General features: G+C 46.3%; 1 protein-coding gene across 3 annotated transcripts in view; it reads left to right on the top strand.

Moving 5' to 3' along the window:
• Positions 1 to 1,078: 1,078 nt before the first annotated feature.
• Positions 1,079 to 17,917, top strand: part of IRS2 (insulin receptor substrate 2) — a 38,432-nt gene continuing 21,593 nt past the window's right edge. The window contains exons 1-2 of one of the 3 annotated variants that reach the window (XM_054013164.1): positions 1,080 to 4,848; positions 5,892 to 7,742. In XM_054013164.1, coding sequence (XP_053869139.1) covers positions 1,422 to 4,848; positions 5,892 to 5,917 — 3,453 coding nt within the window. In that variant the 5' untranslated portion in view covers positions 1,080 to 1,421 and the 3' untranslated portion in view covers positions 5,918 to 7,742. Of the gene's footprint in view, positions 4,849 to 5,891; positions 7,743 to 17,917 lie in introns of those variants that run through there. The other 2 variants (XM_054013171.1, XM_054013159.1) reach the window with 2 other exon arrangements.

The raw sequence follows: 17,917 nt of genomic DNA, 5'->3' as shown, positions 1-17,917 counted from the left end.
GCCCTCACAGAGGGGTGTATGCGGCAGCAGAGAAGGCAGGGAAAGGGATGGTGGGGGGGCGGAGGTATGTGGCCGGGGGGACAGAGGGACCAAGCACCCTGGCAGGGGTGCGTGGCGCTGGAGAAGCACGCGAGGACGGCAAACTTTGGAGTGTGGAGTGGGAAGGGAGACAAACACAGGGAAGCTCTGTTGCCTGGGGGATACTGGGGAGGACCAGGCAAGGCAACAGAGCTTTATTGCCATGACAAGCTACACAAGCGTTACCAAAGCATGAAGGCTAGATTCCTCTGGTATCTGTCAGTCTGTCCAGGGCAGGACTTCGGACTGCCTGGGCTTTGATCCCGTGCCCATTAGCATTAGCCGCGTTCCGGCTTGATTGGGGCGGCACGTTTGGCGATGGAGGTGGGGGAGGCTGGTTAGATGGGGAGATGGATGGACAACTCTGGCACCTCTCCTTTGGCCCACGCTGCAGCTTCTTGCTTTTGAGGAAAAGTGTCCATCGTTCTCGATCGCTGGCGGAAAGCTTCCCCTCATCTGTCAGCCAACACCAGCCCGGCTCAGCTTCCTCCGCCACACGCTCGGGTCCCTATATCCCTCTCTCTCTTTTTTTATTTTCACCTCTACTGTACGGTCACTGATTCTGCATCGGGTGCGAAGCTGCTGGAGCCCGCCCCATTTCCCCCCCGGCGAGGTGGCCTGCTAACATGCTCATTCAGTGACAGCGGGCTCTGCAGCCCCCCGACTACCTCGCGTGTCTAGCTGGGCTTCACGGTAGATTGGCGTTTTAGGCAAGCTCCCGTGTGTGTCTGCGCGGGGCGGGGGTCAGGGGGACGGGGCAGGCGAGAGCTAGGGAGGGTGTGGGCGGGAAAAGAAACAGAGGGAGAGACCGAGAGAGAAGAGGGTGGAGACGCGCGAACAACCCAATAACAACCCACCTCCTTTGGCTCGGCGTCCGCCCCCCATCCCCATTGGTGCACAGCGCTATCATGTCCCCGGCGCGGCACCCAATGCCGTAGGAAGCTGGCGGCGGATTGATGGCCTCGCCCCCCTTTGCTCTGGCTCCCCCCCGTCTCTGTGTGTGAGCGTTTCGGTAACTCAGCGGGTCACGTGTTGTTTTGCTCTTTAGTTCAGCCCTTGGTGCGCAATGTGTTACTTTACTGTGAAACAGTTACCAAGACAGGCAGCAGCAGCGGCGGCGGCGACCAGCTCCGAGAATCCGGAGAGCAGCAGCGCCCAGGATCTAGAAGGACCTCGGGCAGCAGCAAGCCCAGACTGCACGGAAGAGCCAGGTCGGCAACAGCCCCATCACCACCGCGCTTTATAGAGGAGCCAGGGTCACAGCAGCTCCGCGGAGCAGGGGAATAAGTCCCCACCCCAGGGCGCTAAGAACTCAGCCCCCTGTCCCACGCTCTGGGCTGGGGATGGCGAGCCCCACGCTGCTGGGGCTGCTGCCCCCCCTGAACTCCCCTCCTGGTCCTAACCTCAACAACAACAACAACCACCAGAGCGTGAGGAAATGCGGCTACCTGCGCAAGCAGAAGCACGGGCACAAGCGCTTCTTCGTGCTCAGGGGACCCGGCGGCAGCGGGGAGGAGCAGCTGGGGGCGGGGGGCGCCCGGCTGGAGTACTACGAGAACGAGAAGAAATGGAAGAACAAGTCGGGGGCTCCCAAGCGGGTGATCGCGCTGGATTCCTGCCTCAACATCAACAAGCGAGCGGACGCCAAGCACAAGTACCTGATCGCCCTCTACACCAAGGACGAGTACTTCGCCGTGGCGGCCGAGAACGAGCAGGAGCAGGAGGGCTGGTACCGGGCCCTCACCGATCTGCTCAACGAGGGTAAAGCCGCCTGCCAGAGTTCCCCGCTCCGCCACCTCTCCTCGCCCTTCTCCTCCTGCAGTGCCGCCGCCTCCTCCCTGACCGGCGGCTGCGAGGACCTCAACTACGGGCTGATCGCCCCAGCCAGCGCTGCCTACCGGGAGGTCTGGCAGGTGACGCTGAAGCCCAAGGGCCTGGGGCAGAGTAAGAACCTGACCGGGGTGCACCGGCTCTGCCTCTCCGCTCGCACCATCGGCTTCGTGCGCCTCAACTGCGAGCTGCCCTCGGTCACGCTGCAGCTGATGAACATCCGCCGCTGCGGCCACTCCGACAGCTTCTTCTTCATGGAGGTGGGGCGGTCGGCGGCCACCGGGCCCGGCGAGCTCTGGATGCAGGCGGACGACTCGGTGGTGGCGCAGAACATCCACGAGACCATCCTGGGGGCCATGAAGGCGCTGAAGGAGCTGTCCGAGTTCCGGCCCCGCAGCAAGAGCCAGTCCTCCTCGTCCTCCTCCTCCGGGGGCGCCGGCGGCCCCGGAGCCTCCTCCACCCATCCCATCACTGTGCCCGGCCGCCGGCACCACCACATGGTTAACCTGCCGCCCAGCCAGACCGGTCTGCTGCGCCGCTCCCGCACAGACAGCCTGGCGGCCGGGGCCAGCGCCGGCACCAAGGGCACCCCGGGCCGGGTGCGGACGGCCAGCGAAGGGGATGGCTGCAGAGCGGGCTCGGTCGCCGGCAGCCCCATGAGCCCCGGCCCGGTGCGGACTCCCTTGAGCCGCTCGCACACTCTTAGTAGCGGCGGCAAGTCCGGGGGGAAGCTGGGGCCGGTGCCCGCCGGGGGCGGCCTGCAGAATAGTCGCTCCATGTCTATGCCCGTGTCTCACTCGCCCCCTTCCGCCACCAGCCCGATCAGCCTCTCCTCCAGCAGCGGGCTCGGCTCCGAGCCCCCCCACCCGCAGCGCCCGTCCAGCGGCAGCGCCTCAGTGTCGGGCTCCCCCAGCGACCCGGGCTTCATGTCCTTCGACGAATACGGCTCCAGCCCGGGCGGCGACCTGCGGCCCTTCTCCACCGCCAGCAACCGCAGCAACACGCCCGAGTCCATCGCCGAGACCCCCCCGGTGCGGGACCCCGGGGGCGGCGCGGACCTGTACGGCTACATGGCCATGGAGCGGCCCCAGAGCGGCCGGCTCTGCTACCGGCCCTGCCCGGACTCGGCAGGGGACAAGGGCCCCAGGAAGCGGACTTACTCGCTGACCACGCCGTGCCGCCAGCGGCCCGCCCCCCCGCAGGTCTCCTCCGCCTCCCTAGACGAGTACACCCTTATGCGGGCCACCTTCGCCGGCAGCTCCGGCCGCCTCTTCCCCGCGGCCTCCCCTAAAGTGACCTACACCCCCTACCCCGAGGACTACGGGGACATCGAGATCGGCTCCCACCGCAGCTCCGGCAGCAGCAGCACCAACCTGGGGCCGCCGGCAGGGGGCGGCGGAGGAGGGGACGACGGCTACATGCCCATGACCCCCGGGGTGGCCGCGGCTTTGGGGCCGGGCAGCCGGGGCGGCGATGACTACATGCCCATGAGCCCCACCAGCGTGTCCGCTCCCAAGCAGATCCTGCAGCCCCGGGCCGGGGCGGGCGGCGGCTCGCCGGGGAACGGCAGCGGCGGCTACAAGACCAGCTCCCCCGGGGAGAGCTCCCCGGACGACAACGGCTACATGCGCATGTGGGGCGGCTCCCGGCTGTCGGTGGAGAGCTCGGACGGGAGGCTGAGCGGCGGCGACTACATCAACATGTCCCCGCACGGGCCTCCCGCCGCCTCGCTCACCCCGCCCGACTTCTTCTTCGCCCCGGCTCAGGGCGGCGGAGACCCGCCGAAGGCCGCCTACGCCTGCAGCTCCCTGCCCCGCTCCTGCCCCAGCCAGGAGCCGGCCAACGACAGTGACCAGTACGTGTTCATGAGCTCCCCGGGCAGGCTGATCCCGGAGGAGCCGGCCTGCGGCGTGCGCCCCGCCGCCCCCTCCAGCCACACGGTGCCTTCCCCGCTGCGGCACAGCCGGACCGAGAGCTTCCTGAGCCAGCGGAGCCCGCGGGCGGTCCGGCCCAGCCGCCTGGCCCTGGACACCCTGCGGACGCTGCTGCCCAGCATGCACGAGCACCCCCTGCCTCCCGAGCCCCAGAGCCCCGGCGAGTACATCAACATCGACTTCGGGGAGGCGGCGGCAGCCGACTCGCCGCCCTCCCTGCCGGCCGACAGCCCGGCCTCCTCGCTGGGCTCGGGCGCCGGGCGGAGGCGCTCCCCCCTCTCCGATTACATGAACATCGACTTCGGCTCGCAGGCGGGCACGGTGTCGGTGAGCTCCCTCGAGGCGCTCTCCCCGGAGTCCTGCGCCAGCCGCGGCCGGCCCGACGGGCTCTACCTGCAGGCGGCGGTGGGGGTGGCCTGCCTGTCCAGCCCGCCCGACGGGGGGGATTACACCGAGATGACCTTCGGCATGGCCGCCACCCCGCCCCAGCCCATCGCCCAGAAGCCAGAAAGCGCCCGGGTCACCAGCCCCACGGCCGGGGTGAAGAGACTCACCCTGGCCGGGGTGGAGGCTTTCATCCTCTCCAGCCCGCCCCCGGACCCCAACCGCGGGGCCAAGGTCATCCGGGCGGATCCCCAGGGGCGCCGGCGGCACAGCTCGGAGACTTTCTCCTCCACCACCACTGTGACCCCCGTGTCTCCTTCCTTTGCACATAACCCCAAACGGCACAACTCGGCCTCGGTGGAGAACGTGTCCCTCAGGAAAAGCGAAGGCCTGGAGGAGGAGCAGGGCAGCAGCCCCATGTGCCGGGAGACCTCCGCTGGCTTCCAGAACGGCCTCAACTACATCGCCATAGACGTGGTGGATGGGAGCCTGGCGAACTGTGATAAGGTCAGACCCAAAGGCAGGCACCCCATGAATGGGGACATCAATGGGGTTGAGACCAGCGCCTATGCCAGCATAGATTTCCTATCCCACAACCTGAAAGAAGCAACTGCTGTGAAAGGTGAGTAGTAGGTCGCTCTCCCAATGTGCTATTATTTGTATTTCTAGGGTATGTTGCGGTATTGGGAGGGGGAGGGTTTATCTCTCTCAGCTTTGTAAACTTTCCAAATAAAATATCTATATACAAGGAAACACTTAAATGTTGAGTGCTTCCTCTTCACAGGAACCCAAATTAGTGAGTACACAGTTCTATATTTTGGACATGCTACAGAACTGCAGTTACAGAAGATTTTTCAAAGTGTTTGCTTAAGAGTTTATAAAGCTTGAGTTAAAAGACAACGAGGGAGCACATCAGATTACCAACAGATCCTTGGTCCTCTAGCTGAAAGAGTCAAAACAGAACAACCTCGGAAGGATTAATATATTTATTCTGAATTATTTTGACCTGTTGTGAAAGTTTGGGCATAAATCTGCAGTGAGCATGTGAAAACATTGATCTTTTCAGGAGTCACTGCGTTTTTGAGGGTTACATGTTGTTTTGCAAATTTTGTTTAAAGGCCTGCCCAATAGCGATGTGTAGCTACATTGCAGCTGCCACTTGAATCACAGTATCAATGGCCAGTGTTGGTTTGCTTTTTAAATGGATTGCAAATGCAGGCTGCTTGAAGACAAAAACAACCCTAAATAATCTAAAGCTTAATTTGAGAGAGAATTTCTGTTTTTATCATGTAGCTGTTCCTTTCCAGAGGTGCTAGTTGTGCTAGAGAAAGCTCTTCCTAGCAAGAGGGAAAGTCTGTTATAATTGGGGAGGCCAGGAACAGACAGTATGTGAAGGATTAAAAGTTAATGATTGAGACACTGCAGGGATCTTCTTTGCTGTTGCACCAGGGCATTTTTAACCTGTGTGTACCTATCAACTGTAATATGTGTCTATCGGTTTAGGGAGCTGAAATGACAAAGGTTTTACTTCCATATTTATAGTTTTCATACAGATAATCAGTTTTAAGTAAAAAGTAGCCATTTCTGACAGCCACTTGTAGAGATTTTTGTTCCATTTATTATTGGCTTGTTGATTTTGAAGAAGAAAATGTTCTTTTTTTATAGGAAGTGCAGAAAGATGGAAGAGATGAAAGTGGAAAAAGCTTTGAACCTAATTGAGAGGATTGTTGACTGAAATATCAGAATTTTTACAAGATGAACACACTGAATGGGAGAGTTAAGGACAGAGACAGATTTGTCAGTTATCTGTAGTTTTGCTTAAACTGGCTTCAGGATTTACATGGTTTGGCATAAATCAGTGTGAATGCTACGATTATTGGTTCCATTGCCTTATATAAAGAATATTTGGCTGTGGCCTGTACATTGGAATTATGTTCCAGTAAAATCATGAGCTCTCTTGTATTTAATTGTAAATTTGAGTTTAACAAGATTTGAGTTTTGCGTGACACGCCTACAGCCCCCAACTGCATAACAAACCTATGTTGGGGAAGCACCACTTCCACAGTATACTCCAAACTGCAGACCCTAAGGGGACAGAGGGGGGGGGGGGAGGGGAACTCTGCCTAGGGGGAAAACCTGGACTGGATTTAAATGCTCCCAGCATCCAGATTGGATTAAACTGTGGAAATTCCATTCACTTAGCTAATAAGAGGAAACTGGCACTACATCTCTGATAAAGTTAATAAAAACATAAATATAGCTAAATGAATTTAGAGAACGGTGAATGGTGGGAACAGTTTAATTCTAGTAGTTATAAAATATCTGAAGATTATTCAGATATTTTCTTTTGTGTGTGGGCTTCCTTTTCCTGTTTCTTATATGCATGTAAATGTGCAGTGACGATCAGCATCAGTGGGTGTTGAGCTGAATGTAGAAGGCATAGCTGATGACTATTTCTGCCATTCTGTTTCCCTGAGGTTTCCGTGTTTCCCACACGTGTGTGCCTATTGCATATAATTACACTCACTGTATTCAGGAAGAACTGTAGCCAATTTCAGGACAAAGAGTTAAGAAACACTTTGCATAACTGTTGATCAGTGTTCCAGATCATATTTTAAAGTGGAGGCTGTATGTTACAGGTATTTTTAGTGAATTAATTTGAACAAAAAGAGCAGTGTGATTAGGAAAGTGCAAGAATATTACCTTACTAACGGAATGCATAAGTACAGTAGTGGGCTATTGAGCGGAGCTATTAACATTTACAACTCCTGAGCTCTAGTTTGGTTTTGTTTACATAACCACATTGAAGTTTGTTTACAGTACTACTACCGCTACTTCTTAAAGATCACCAGTACTGTTCACAGTAGAATTCGAGGTTCTAAGAACTTTAATTTGTAAGATTAACAGAATTTTCATATTTTATGATGAAATACACATGCAGAATTATAGAAATATATGTATATGTATTAAGCATACTAGGTACTGGTTTAACTCTCATTTCTTATTTTAAGACAGTGGCAGTTCAGAATGATTTGGCTAAATTTTATTGATGATTTTTAATTGATGTTACTATATATAATTTACCATGGAGGTAGCCTATATTAGATGTGATGAGAATTGTTTACTTTGCTATTTGTACTAATTGTTTACTGAATCACTAAAGCCATTGAGTGGGAACTAGCTTTATCCTTTCAAAGCTAAGGAGAAATTAACAGTTTTGTTTGGAGCAATTTTAAAACTGAAATGTATGTTTCTTTAGAAAGAAGTAACGTGAAGAGCTCTTGTAAAAAAACAAGTATCTTGTAAAAAAAACAAACAAACAAAGTTCATTCTATTTGGTTTATCAGGAAATTAATATTTCAATGTAAAAAATGTAATGTAAAATCATAGTCAGTTCAAATGCTTTCCCATGTCTATAGATATATTATATTATGTAGGTAAATATTGTGTTTGAGTTTTTGTCCCTTTAACAAAATTAATCATGTGACTTTAAAAATAAAGATGCATTGGTTTTCATCAGTAACTTGCCTGTCTGCTTTAAAGAATAGTGTAGTGTGTTTTTGGAATTTTGAGCCAGTATCATCCTGTTAGGATGAGAGCAAGCTAACAAAACCAAAATAGCTTCAAACAGAAAAATAAAAAGGTCATTCAGAATTTATCAGTTAACTTAGTTCTGCTTCACTCTGAAAGTGTGCAGGTCTGTGAGAGTCTAACAAGTACTTGCCTTCTTCTGAAATATAAATAAAATAGTGCTTTTACTAGACAGCTGGAAACTCTTTTGTTGAACGCTGATTATCAGTTAGCATTCAGCTTTCTAAGTATGAAATAACAACCCTTTTGCAAAAGAACATTAGTTCATACAAAATTATGTATTTTCTTGCTTATGTAAACATTTTCACCCAGTTCCTCCTTTGGTGTAAATTGTTTATTGCATTGGAGCTGTGCTAAATTACACCAACTGAGGATCTGACTTTTGGGTGAAACCCTGGCTCCATTGAAGTCACTAGTAATTTTGGCTTTAATAGGGTCAGGATTTCACCCTGTGATTTTTTTTTTTTTTTTTTAACCTGAAATCCTTAAGCAAAATTTCCATTAAGTTCAGTAGTAATTGTGTTTGAGTTTTGACTTAATTGGAAGTTTTTTGCCTGGTTAAGGATATTACAGTTGGGGCCATTTATCTTTGTTTTTTTCCAAAACAACATGTGCTGTTTTAAGTTTTCCAAAGTGTGACAGCAAGTACATGTGATAGTGCACCTACCTATTAAGGTCTGTTGGCTCTCCCCCCCCGCACTCCATTTTACTTCCTCTTGATTTATTAAAAAAGGGTCTTCAATTATAACCTATAATGCATCGGTTTTAAATGATCATAAAGTAAGATAGTGGTCTTTGAGAATAGGTAAAATGCTGTCTCACTAGCTCATAATTCTTGTAAGGATTTTATAAATATGCTTAAACAGTACAAACATCATATCTAGAGAAAATTCTCACATTGTTAAAACTGAAACTCTGATTTACTTTTTCCTTTGTGTTCAGTTTGGACAATAAAACTAGAGAAGTCAGTTTCACTTTTTGGTTCTTATATACGGATTGCCACAATGTTTGGTTCAGAAACTGCAGGGAAATGTTTTAATTGCCTGTATAAAAATAATCTTTTAATCAAAATGTCTTGTTAATTTTATGAAAACATTCAAATACAGCTTTGTACATCTTTTTTTAAAAGCCTAATTTTTTTTAATATAAATTATTACTAAATGTAATATTTGCTCTTACTGATCTGGTGCCATGCAGTGGGTTATATACCTCAGAATTAACAGATTCAAGAACTGGATTACCTCTTATATCTGATATGGCTGTGATTATAAATAACTTTGCAGTTAAAATTTTAAGAGTTCCAGTTTCACCTTAGATGTTTGTTGAAAAATGTGCTACTGCTCTTTCAGATTGCATTCTTCTAGTAGAGGTAATATGAAATGATTAGGTATCAAATCTGGCAGCATAACCTATAAAATACAAACTGCAAACTATACATTTTGTATAATTAAATGAGAACTTTTTTTTAAATTTCATTTTCAGTTGTTTTAATTATATGGATGTCAGATTTTTAAAAATGAGATAAAACACCAAAACCCATAAATGTATTTGGCTTTTATTTCTTATTATAGTTTAAATTATATGTAGTTGCACTAAACATTTGAAGATTGTCATGGTTATTTTGAATCATTTAAGATAAATAGTTATAGACTAAGTTGAATGGTGGGTTTGTTCTAAAGTGAACCAGTGTAGTCATTGCTCAAGGCAGAGGAAATGCTTAGGTTGATTGTTTCTGATAATTTGATTTCTTTCAAGATAGCTGCAGAGACTAGCATTCACTTGTGTTGTAAGTAGAATGTATGAACAGAAAGAGTATTAGGACATATTTTGTATGCATCCGCCCCTCGCCCCCCAGCCGCTACAAGGAGGAAATAACGTTGGATCTTTTGTGCTGGTTTTACCATTTTTTAAAATATCATTATATTGAAATACTGAAGCTGGTTTAAAAGTTGAAACATGGCATGTGTACACTGTAGTCAATTTAAGTAATGGATCTCTTCCCCCATTAGGAAGTTAAAGTATTGTATATACAATCCAGGTATTTTCAGTTTAAGCCAGATCTTCTCAAAAGCAGCAAGAGCACTTAACAAAATGTCTGTCTTTTCCATCTAGCAAACAAATCCTACAGAAATGTTTAACTGCTTTTAATTTTTTTAAAGACCATCATGTGGTGTAATATGTTTGTGCATATACATACTTTACTTATGGACTGTATTTGTGTCCATGAGTGTATCTATTTTGTGTTTTTTGAAATTGTGAAGACAGCATTTTGCTGAGAGTTGGTAGATTTTTCAATATATTAGCAAAATGCATAAAATAAACCATTTAAAACAAATAGACAAAATTTATCTAATAGACTTTTCTATGTAGATTCATTTAATATTTAGTAGTACACCTCTACCTCGATATAAGGCTGTCCTCGGGAGCCAAAAAATCGTACCGCATTATAGGTGAAACCGCGTTATATCGAACTTGCTTTGATCCACCGGAGTGTGCAGCCCCGCCCTCCCGGAGCACTGCTTTACTGAGTTATATCCGACTTCGTGTTATATTGGATCGTGTTATATCGGGGTAGAGGTGTAATTCTTTTAATTCCTCATAGGATTCAAGAGTTCATTTTCAAGCAAATGCTATCTCTGGGTCTGATTCTATGCTCATTGAAGTCAGTAGCATTCACTGATTTCAGTAGTGCAGTATCAAGCTCTAGGTTCTCATTTTGGTACCCACAACCCTGCTATCTGAGTGCTTATTTTTCTAAGTGTCACATTGCTTCTCTGAATTAAAAAAATATAGCTATTTTATCTTTTTTTATAGCTGCTTCTCTGTATGTGTTTGTAAGGAGGTCACCAGGGGCAGAGTTGCATTAGGTAAACCCAAATTCACGTGAGTAGTAGCCTTGCTGACCTTGTAGCCCTTACTAAAGCAAAATTCTTAATGAATTTAGTGTCTTTTTTTTTTTTTGGTGTGAGCAAGAGTTGCAGGTTTAGGTTCTAAAGGCCTCATCTAAAGCTCACTGAAATAAATAGAAATTTCCCCTCCCCCTCAGTTCTTTATTGTGTCTGCATAAGGATAAAATACTTAATTGATTTGTAAACTGATAGCATGTATAGCAACTTACATTTTAGTTTTACTAGGTAGACCTGCATCCTGCCCCTAATGTGTAGACAGCTAGACGCTGGTGCTTAGCATGTTGGTGGATAGTTTCTATTCAATATGCATGATTATGTGGAGACTAGTCTGCTAAGTTGCATATTTATTCATGTACATGCAAATGTGTTTCTGTTGGTATTGTAGATGAAAACCTACTGCTAAAAATAGCTTGATTTAATCAAAAGTGTAGAAGTTTGTTTTAAACTTGAATCTAATGGGCAACAATCTGGTTGGAAATACTTTTAAAGGAATACAGTCAAGGGTAACAGGCCCAAAGTTTATCCTGTTTTTTCCCCCCATATCAGTTTGTATGGTCCATATATTTTTTTCCAAAACAAATGTTTAAAATTTTTCTAACGAAATGGCAGTCATCCTGCGCTATGTGGAAATGTACAAAAAATGCCAGTGTTTGAATGCAATGAAGGGTAAATGCGTGTTAAGGATCGATAGCTTCCATTGTTCTTTGTGGTGTGGTGTTGTGGCCCTGTTGGTCCCAGGATTATAGAGAAACAAGGTGGGTGAGGTAATATCTTTTATTGGACCAACTTCTGTTGGTGAGAGAGACAAACTTCGGAGAAGAGCTCTGTGTAAGCTCGAAAACTCATGTCTGTCACCAACAGAAATTGGTCCAATAAAAGATATTGCCTCCCCACCTTGTCTTTCTTTTAAGGAAGCAGATTTCAAACTTTTGAGTGGGGAAATACTTTTCAAATGGAATACCTCTGTGAATTTTTTAAAAACTATTGACAAATTATTTTCTTTTTGAGTTACAGATCTTGCATTAGTATGTTCTGCTTGGAATTCAGATAGAGCTTTCACTGTCCCTCAAGATATTTTCTGTGTTAGATTATTATTTATTATTTGTATTACAGTAGTGTCTGGACTAAAGTCTCCAACTGAGATCAGATGCTGTACATACATATCCAAAGAATTCCTACCCCAATGTGTGTACAATCAAATCAACTAGACAGACAAAGTGTGGGGGAAAGGTTTTGGTGAAGTATTAGTACTCTTCCCACATCATGGCTAATTTCAATAGCATTCCTAAGAAATAAGCCATTAACTCAGTTGTAGATAAACTCATTAAATAGCTGACACTTAGAGTTGCCTGTTCATAGGTAATTAACAGTTCAGTCATTGGAGCTATAGTATCTTTACCGGAGTTCATAATTTAACAAGCTCTACAGTTTTTAAAAAAAGTAGCTCATGTGTGTATACGGGAGGCACATACACTTATACAATAAACACAGAATAGCTGTCCCATGTAAGTAACCTATAAGTGCATTTTATTCTAATAAACAGCATATTGACATAGTTAAACAGATGAAGGAAAAGCCCATATAACAGCTACATTGAAAAATACCTAGTAATGTAATAGCTTGATTCCACAGATTACGAGTGAGTCAGTGTTTTGTTTACATTATTTGTCAGTCTCTTCAGCATCCTAGAAGAGAATACTTCCTTCCTGGCAGATGGCAGCCCCAGGGCCATGCACCTGCTATTACAAGCAGTACGCTGTAGTAACCTACCCCAGCCTCACTGTTGACAATGGGTTGTCAGCCCACTGTTGGGCTCACAGCCTAAATAGAATAGGGAACATATTTGTCCTTCAACAAGGGACTGAAATGTCTTAGGAAAGACAATGGAGATGGTACTCTAAAGAATTGTTCTACAGTCTAAAATATCCTTCTTTTAGAAGAAGTGTGTTGTGAGCCACTTTAAGACAAATTATGATTGAAGATCATGAACTGTGTCATCAGGGAGAGGATTTTCTGTTCTCTCATCCAATAGAGTGATAGCCCACGTTGGATTTAATAGCTCTATCTAGGCAGTCAGAACACCCTCATAACTTAGCTAAATGTGCTTTAGCAATTCATCCGTCAGTAACCTGTATTACCTCACCCACCTTGTCTCTCTAGTAACCTGTAGTGGAATTCTTTTAAAGAGGAATGGGTTTTCCATGTGGAATTCTCTAACTTGTGGCTGCGAGAAGGCTGAAATAGTTACGCATAGTCCACTCTGATACTGTTATACAGATCCACTAAAAGGTGTACTAAAAACTAAGCATGTCTATTTCATTAGGGTTACCATATTTCAGCAAGCAAAAAAGAGGACGGGAGGAGCCCCGCACTAGCCCCGCCCCTGTCCTGCCCTAGCCCCACTCCCTCCCACTTCCCGCCCCCCTCAGAACCCCTAACCCTCCCCCCGCTCTTGTCCCCTGACTGCCCCCTCCTAGGACCCCTGCCCCACAGGACTCCACCCCCTACCTAAGCCTCCCTGCCTCTTGTCCCCTGACTGCCCCCTCCTGAGGCCCTCCCCCCATCCTAACTGGCCCCCTAGGACCCTACCCCCTACCTGTACCCTGACTGCCCCAACCATTATCCACACCCCCATCCCCAGACAGACCCCTGGGACTCCCACGTCCCATCCAACCACTCCCCATCCCCTGACAGCCCCCCCCCCAGAACTCCCAACCCATCTAAACCCCTCTGCTCCCTGTCCCCTGACTGCTCCGATCCCTCTCCCCACCCCTGCCCCCTGACAGCCCCCCCCCAGAACTCCCAACCCCCCCTCTGCTCCTTGTCCCCTGACTGCCCCCTCCTGGGACCCCTGCTCCTAACTGCCCTCCAGAACCCCACCCCCTACCTAAGCCTCCCTGTTCCTTGTCCCCTAACTGCCCCCTCCTAAGACCCCCCCAACTGCCCCCCAGGACCCTACCCCCTACCTGTACCCTGACTGCCCAAAACTTTATCCACCCCTCCCCCCCCAGAAAGCCCCCCCCGAACTCCCGATCCCCCCCGGTCTCTTGACTGCCCCCCTCCAGAACCTCCCTGCCCTGCCCCTTCTCCCACCCCTTGGCCCCCTTACCCTGCTGCTCGTCCCCGCACGCTGGGCAGCAGGGGCAGAGGAGCGGGGGAGGAGCTCCAGACTGCCGGAGGCGATTTGCAAATGCAGGGGAAGCGGAGGAGGGGCTCTCTCTGGCTGTCGGAGCCCCATGTAAGTGGCATCATCTGGCCGGCTGCCCTGTTAGCCGCATGCGCTCTGCATTGGGGGGGGGGGGGCGGGGGGGGGATGTCCGGACATTTACAAATTCCCCCCGGACGCTATTTTTAGCTCAAAAAGCCGGACATGGCTGGGGGAATCCGGACGAATGGTAACCCTAATTTCATTATACCTTAATGTTGTATTTGTGGCTGCAGAATACAGCAGAATCTTTGGGTCTATTGAGCTGCAACACCATCTGTTACAATCATGTCATTGGGGCCATCTTCTGTTAATTTGACCGTCATTAACTTTCCTTATGCATTAAAGTTTTTTTTGTTTTTGTTTTGAAGATGGAGGATATCTTCAGTTTTAGTGGAAGGCTTTCCCAAGGAGAGGGTGTCCTTTAAGTAGGCCAGGATATTCATGCTAAATTTAAAAACTATCCAAATATTACCCTGAGTTTGTATAGAGTTAAACGGGATTATATGACACACAGATTAGACATTGTTGAGCAGTTTGTTTTTGTTTGAAGGGGTCAGAAATGGAGGCTTTAATGTAATGCCAATATAGCAAACTTGCTGATAGCAGAAACAGCAGAAATTTCTTAGAAACAGTAGACCATAAGGGCAAATTTTCCATTTTGTACAACTTCTTCAAGTGATGCTTTAACAATATTTATGTGATTTAAATGCTATGGTGATGAGTATAGAATATGAAATGTTCTGCTTTCACTTAGTGTTAATCTGTTTCAAAGATATAGGTGATTTAAAGTTGATCTGCAGTAATACTGTAGGTATGATTTAAGACAGAAACACATCAATAATTCATTCCAGTAACAGTTATAAAATCATGTCAATGAAAACTGTTGAATTGGATAGAATAAAATTTAATTAACCTTAGGTTTGCTTCTCTGATTCAGTTCTCCAGGGAGTGTATTATTTTTAAATAAAAGCTAATGCAGTCATTCGGTAGAGTTTAACACCTCTTAAAATTGGTTCTTAAAAGATATATTGTCAAACTATTTAAGGTGAGAATTTAGAGGCCTTTTTTGACAAAAGGTTGTATGCAACCTGATAGGAATAGATTACAAAAAATCCAATGAAACACTTTCTGGGGGCAGTTAAACTTAATTGTCCAATGGAGAAGACACAAACTACTTTTGTGCTGTTGCTTGAGTACCAGAAAGTAAGAGTGACTTGGCTTTCGTAGTTCAAGACAAGTGAAAATGAAAAGTAAGCAAGCATAATAACTTACCACATGACACTTGAAAGTTGTTTAAACAGCAAGAATAAAACCAAAATTGTCTCATGGAAGTATATGATACTTGATATGATTCGTGTGGTTAACAGTGATTGTGTAATACTTTCACAACAGTATTGGATTTATTCAAACTATTATGTTTTCTGCAGTGCTTGAGTTATGTATCTAAGTAATTCTAGAGGAGGGGCAGTGATGTTTTTTCCTAACGCAATCTCTTCTTTCTCGTGACTTGGAACTTTTTCAAAAAGGCCGGTGAGAAGACTTTGTTTTCTTTTTCCTTATGTGATAGTACTAGTAAATATCCATTAAACAGTCCTTCGTGCTGTTCAGACCTTTTGCTGGCCCACATTTCAGGGTAGACTGTTTAAATGGATTAACACTTCTTGTTGTTTGCAGTGTTGTATTTGTGTTGGTCCCAGGATATTAGAGAGACAAGGTGGGTGAGGTAATATCTTTTATTGGACCAGCTTCTGTTGATGAAAGAGGCAAGTTTTTGAGCTTACATAGAGCTCTTCTTCAAATCTGGGAAAGGTACTCAAGAGTGTGACACAGCTAAATACAAGGTGAAACAGATTGCTTAGCATAATGAATTAGCACGCCTTGCCAGAGACCATTCAAGGTGAAGTGGGCAGTTAACACTTCTGCAGTCCTAGGACAAAGGAGTGTTAGTGGGTTACCCATTGTTGCAGTAAACCATAAATCCAGTGTTATTGAGTCTGTGATTTTTAGCGTATAGCAAAGTTACGAATTTAAGCTCTAAGTTCATCCTCTGAAGGTGTTGTGCAGGTTTCCTTTGAGGACAAGGACTTAAGAGATCGGATATGGAATCAAGTATCAGAGGGGTAGCCGTGTTAGTCTGAATCTGTAAAAAGCAATAGAGGGTCCTGTGGCACCTTTAAGACTAACAGAAGAGTTAGTCTTAAAGGTGCCACAGGACCCTCTGTTGCTTTTTACAGATATGGAATGATCGTTTTGTGAAGCATGTTTGCCCATGGGTGATAGGGTGCCTTTGTCTTTTATCATTTTTCTGAGGTCTTGTTTACACTTTAGGCTATGGACTCAAACTCCTTATACAAGCAGATTTTTCCACTTATGGTGAAAGGAAGATTTTCCTGCATGGGAAGTATGGGATTGTGACACAGCAGATGTAGTAATCCTTATGAAAGGCAGTTATTCAATTGTATTGTAGCACCATTTTAACTCTTTGTACAACATACAGATTTTAAAATGATGAAATTGCTTTATTGGGGATGTAGACCTACACCTTGCATGCCAAGTTTCAGTCTTGGGAAAATATTTCTGTCCAAATTTTAATCCTCCAAAATGCAGGATTTATAATAGATATATTGATTATGATGATTACAGCCGCTTGACATGACAAGAAGGAAAAGTCATGGGTTTGTTGTAGCACAAAATGCAAAACTCAGATTCATTTTACAAAAAAGCCATGGTGCTCAAGCTGATTAAAATTAACTCGTGTATGAAATGATGAGAAAGGTAAAATTGTTTTTATAGATAACATTGTTTAAAAGTATTAAATATTTAACTGGTTTCAGAGTAACAGCCGTGTTAGTCTGTATCCGCAAAAAGAAGAACAGGAGTACTTGTGGCACCTTAGAGACTAACAAATTTATTAGAGCATAAGCTTTCGTGGACTACAGCCCACTTCTTCGGATGCATATAGAATGGAACATATATTGAGGAGATATATATACACACATACAGAGAGCATAAACAGGTGGGAGTTGTCTTACCAACTCTGAGAGGCCAATTAATTAAGAGAAAAAAAACTTTTGAAGTGATAATCAAGCTAGCCCAGTACAGACAGTTTGATAATAAGTGTGAGAATACTTACAAGGGGAGATAGAGTCAATGTTTGTAATGGCTCAGCCATTCCCAGTCCTTATTCAAACCGGAGTTGATTGTGTCTAGTTTGCATATCAATTCTAGCTCAGCAGTCTCTCTACAAGATCTCTATCAAGCATTCTTAAAACTACAATACCCACCTGCTGAAGTGAAAAAACAGATTGACAGAGCCAGACGAGTACCCAGAAGTCACCTCCTACAAGACAGGCCCAACAAAGAAAATAACAGAACACCACTAGCTGTCACCTTCAGCCCCCAAATAAAACCTCTCCAGCGCATCATCAGAGATCTACAACCTATCCTGAAAGATGATCCTTTACTCTCACAGATCTTGGGAGACAGACCTGTCCTCGCTTACAGACAACCCCCCAACCTAAAGCAAATACTCACCAGCAACCACACATCACTGAACAAAACCACTAACCCAGGAACCTATCCTTGTAACAAACCCCGATGCCAACTCTGTCCACATATCTATTCAAGTGACATCATCATAGGACCTAATCACATCAGCCATACCATCAGGGGCTCGTTCACCTGCACATCTACCAATGTGATATATGCCATCATGTGCCAGCAATGCCCCTCTGCCATGTACATTGGCCAAACCGGACAGTCTCTACGCAAAAGAATTAATGGACACAAATCTGACATCAGGAATCAAAATACTCAAAAACCAGTGGGAGAACACTTTAACCTGTCTGGTCATTCAGTGACAGACCTGCGGGTGGCTATATTACAACAGAAAAACTTCAAAAACAGACTCCAAAGAGAGACTGCTGAGCTAGAATTGATATGCAAACTAGACACAATCAACTCCGGTTTGAATAAGGACTGGG

Source organism: Malaclemys terrapin, chromosome 1 (genome assembly GCF_027887155.1).
Source record: "Malaclemys terrapin pileata isolate rMalTer1 chromosome 1, rMalTer1.hap1, whole genome shotgun sequence".
Classification (NCBI taxonomy): domain Eukaryota; kingdom Metazoa; phylum Chordata; order Testudines; family Emydidae; genus Malaclemys; species Malaclemys terrapin.
This window is presented reverse-complemented; position numbering and strand designations above follow the sequence as displayed.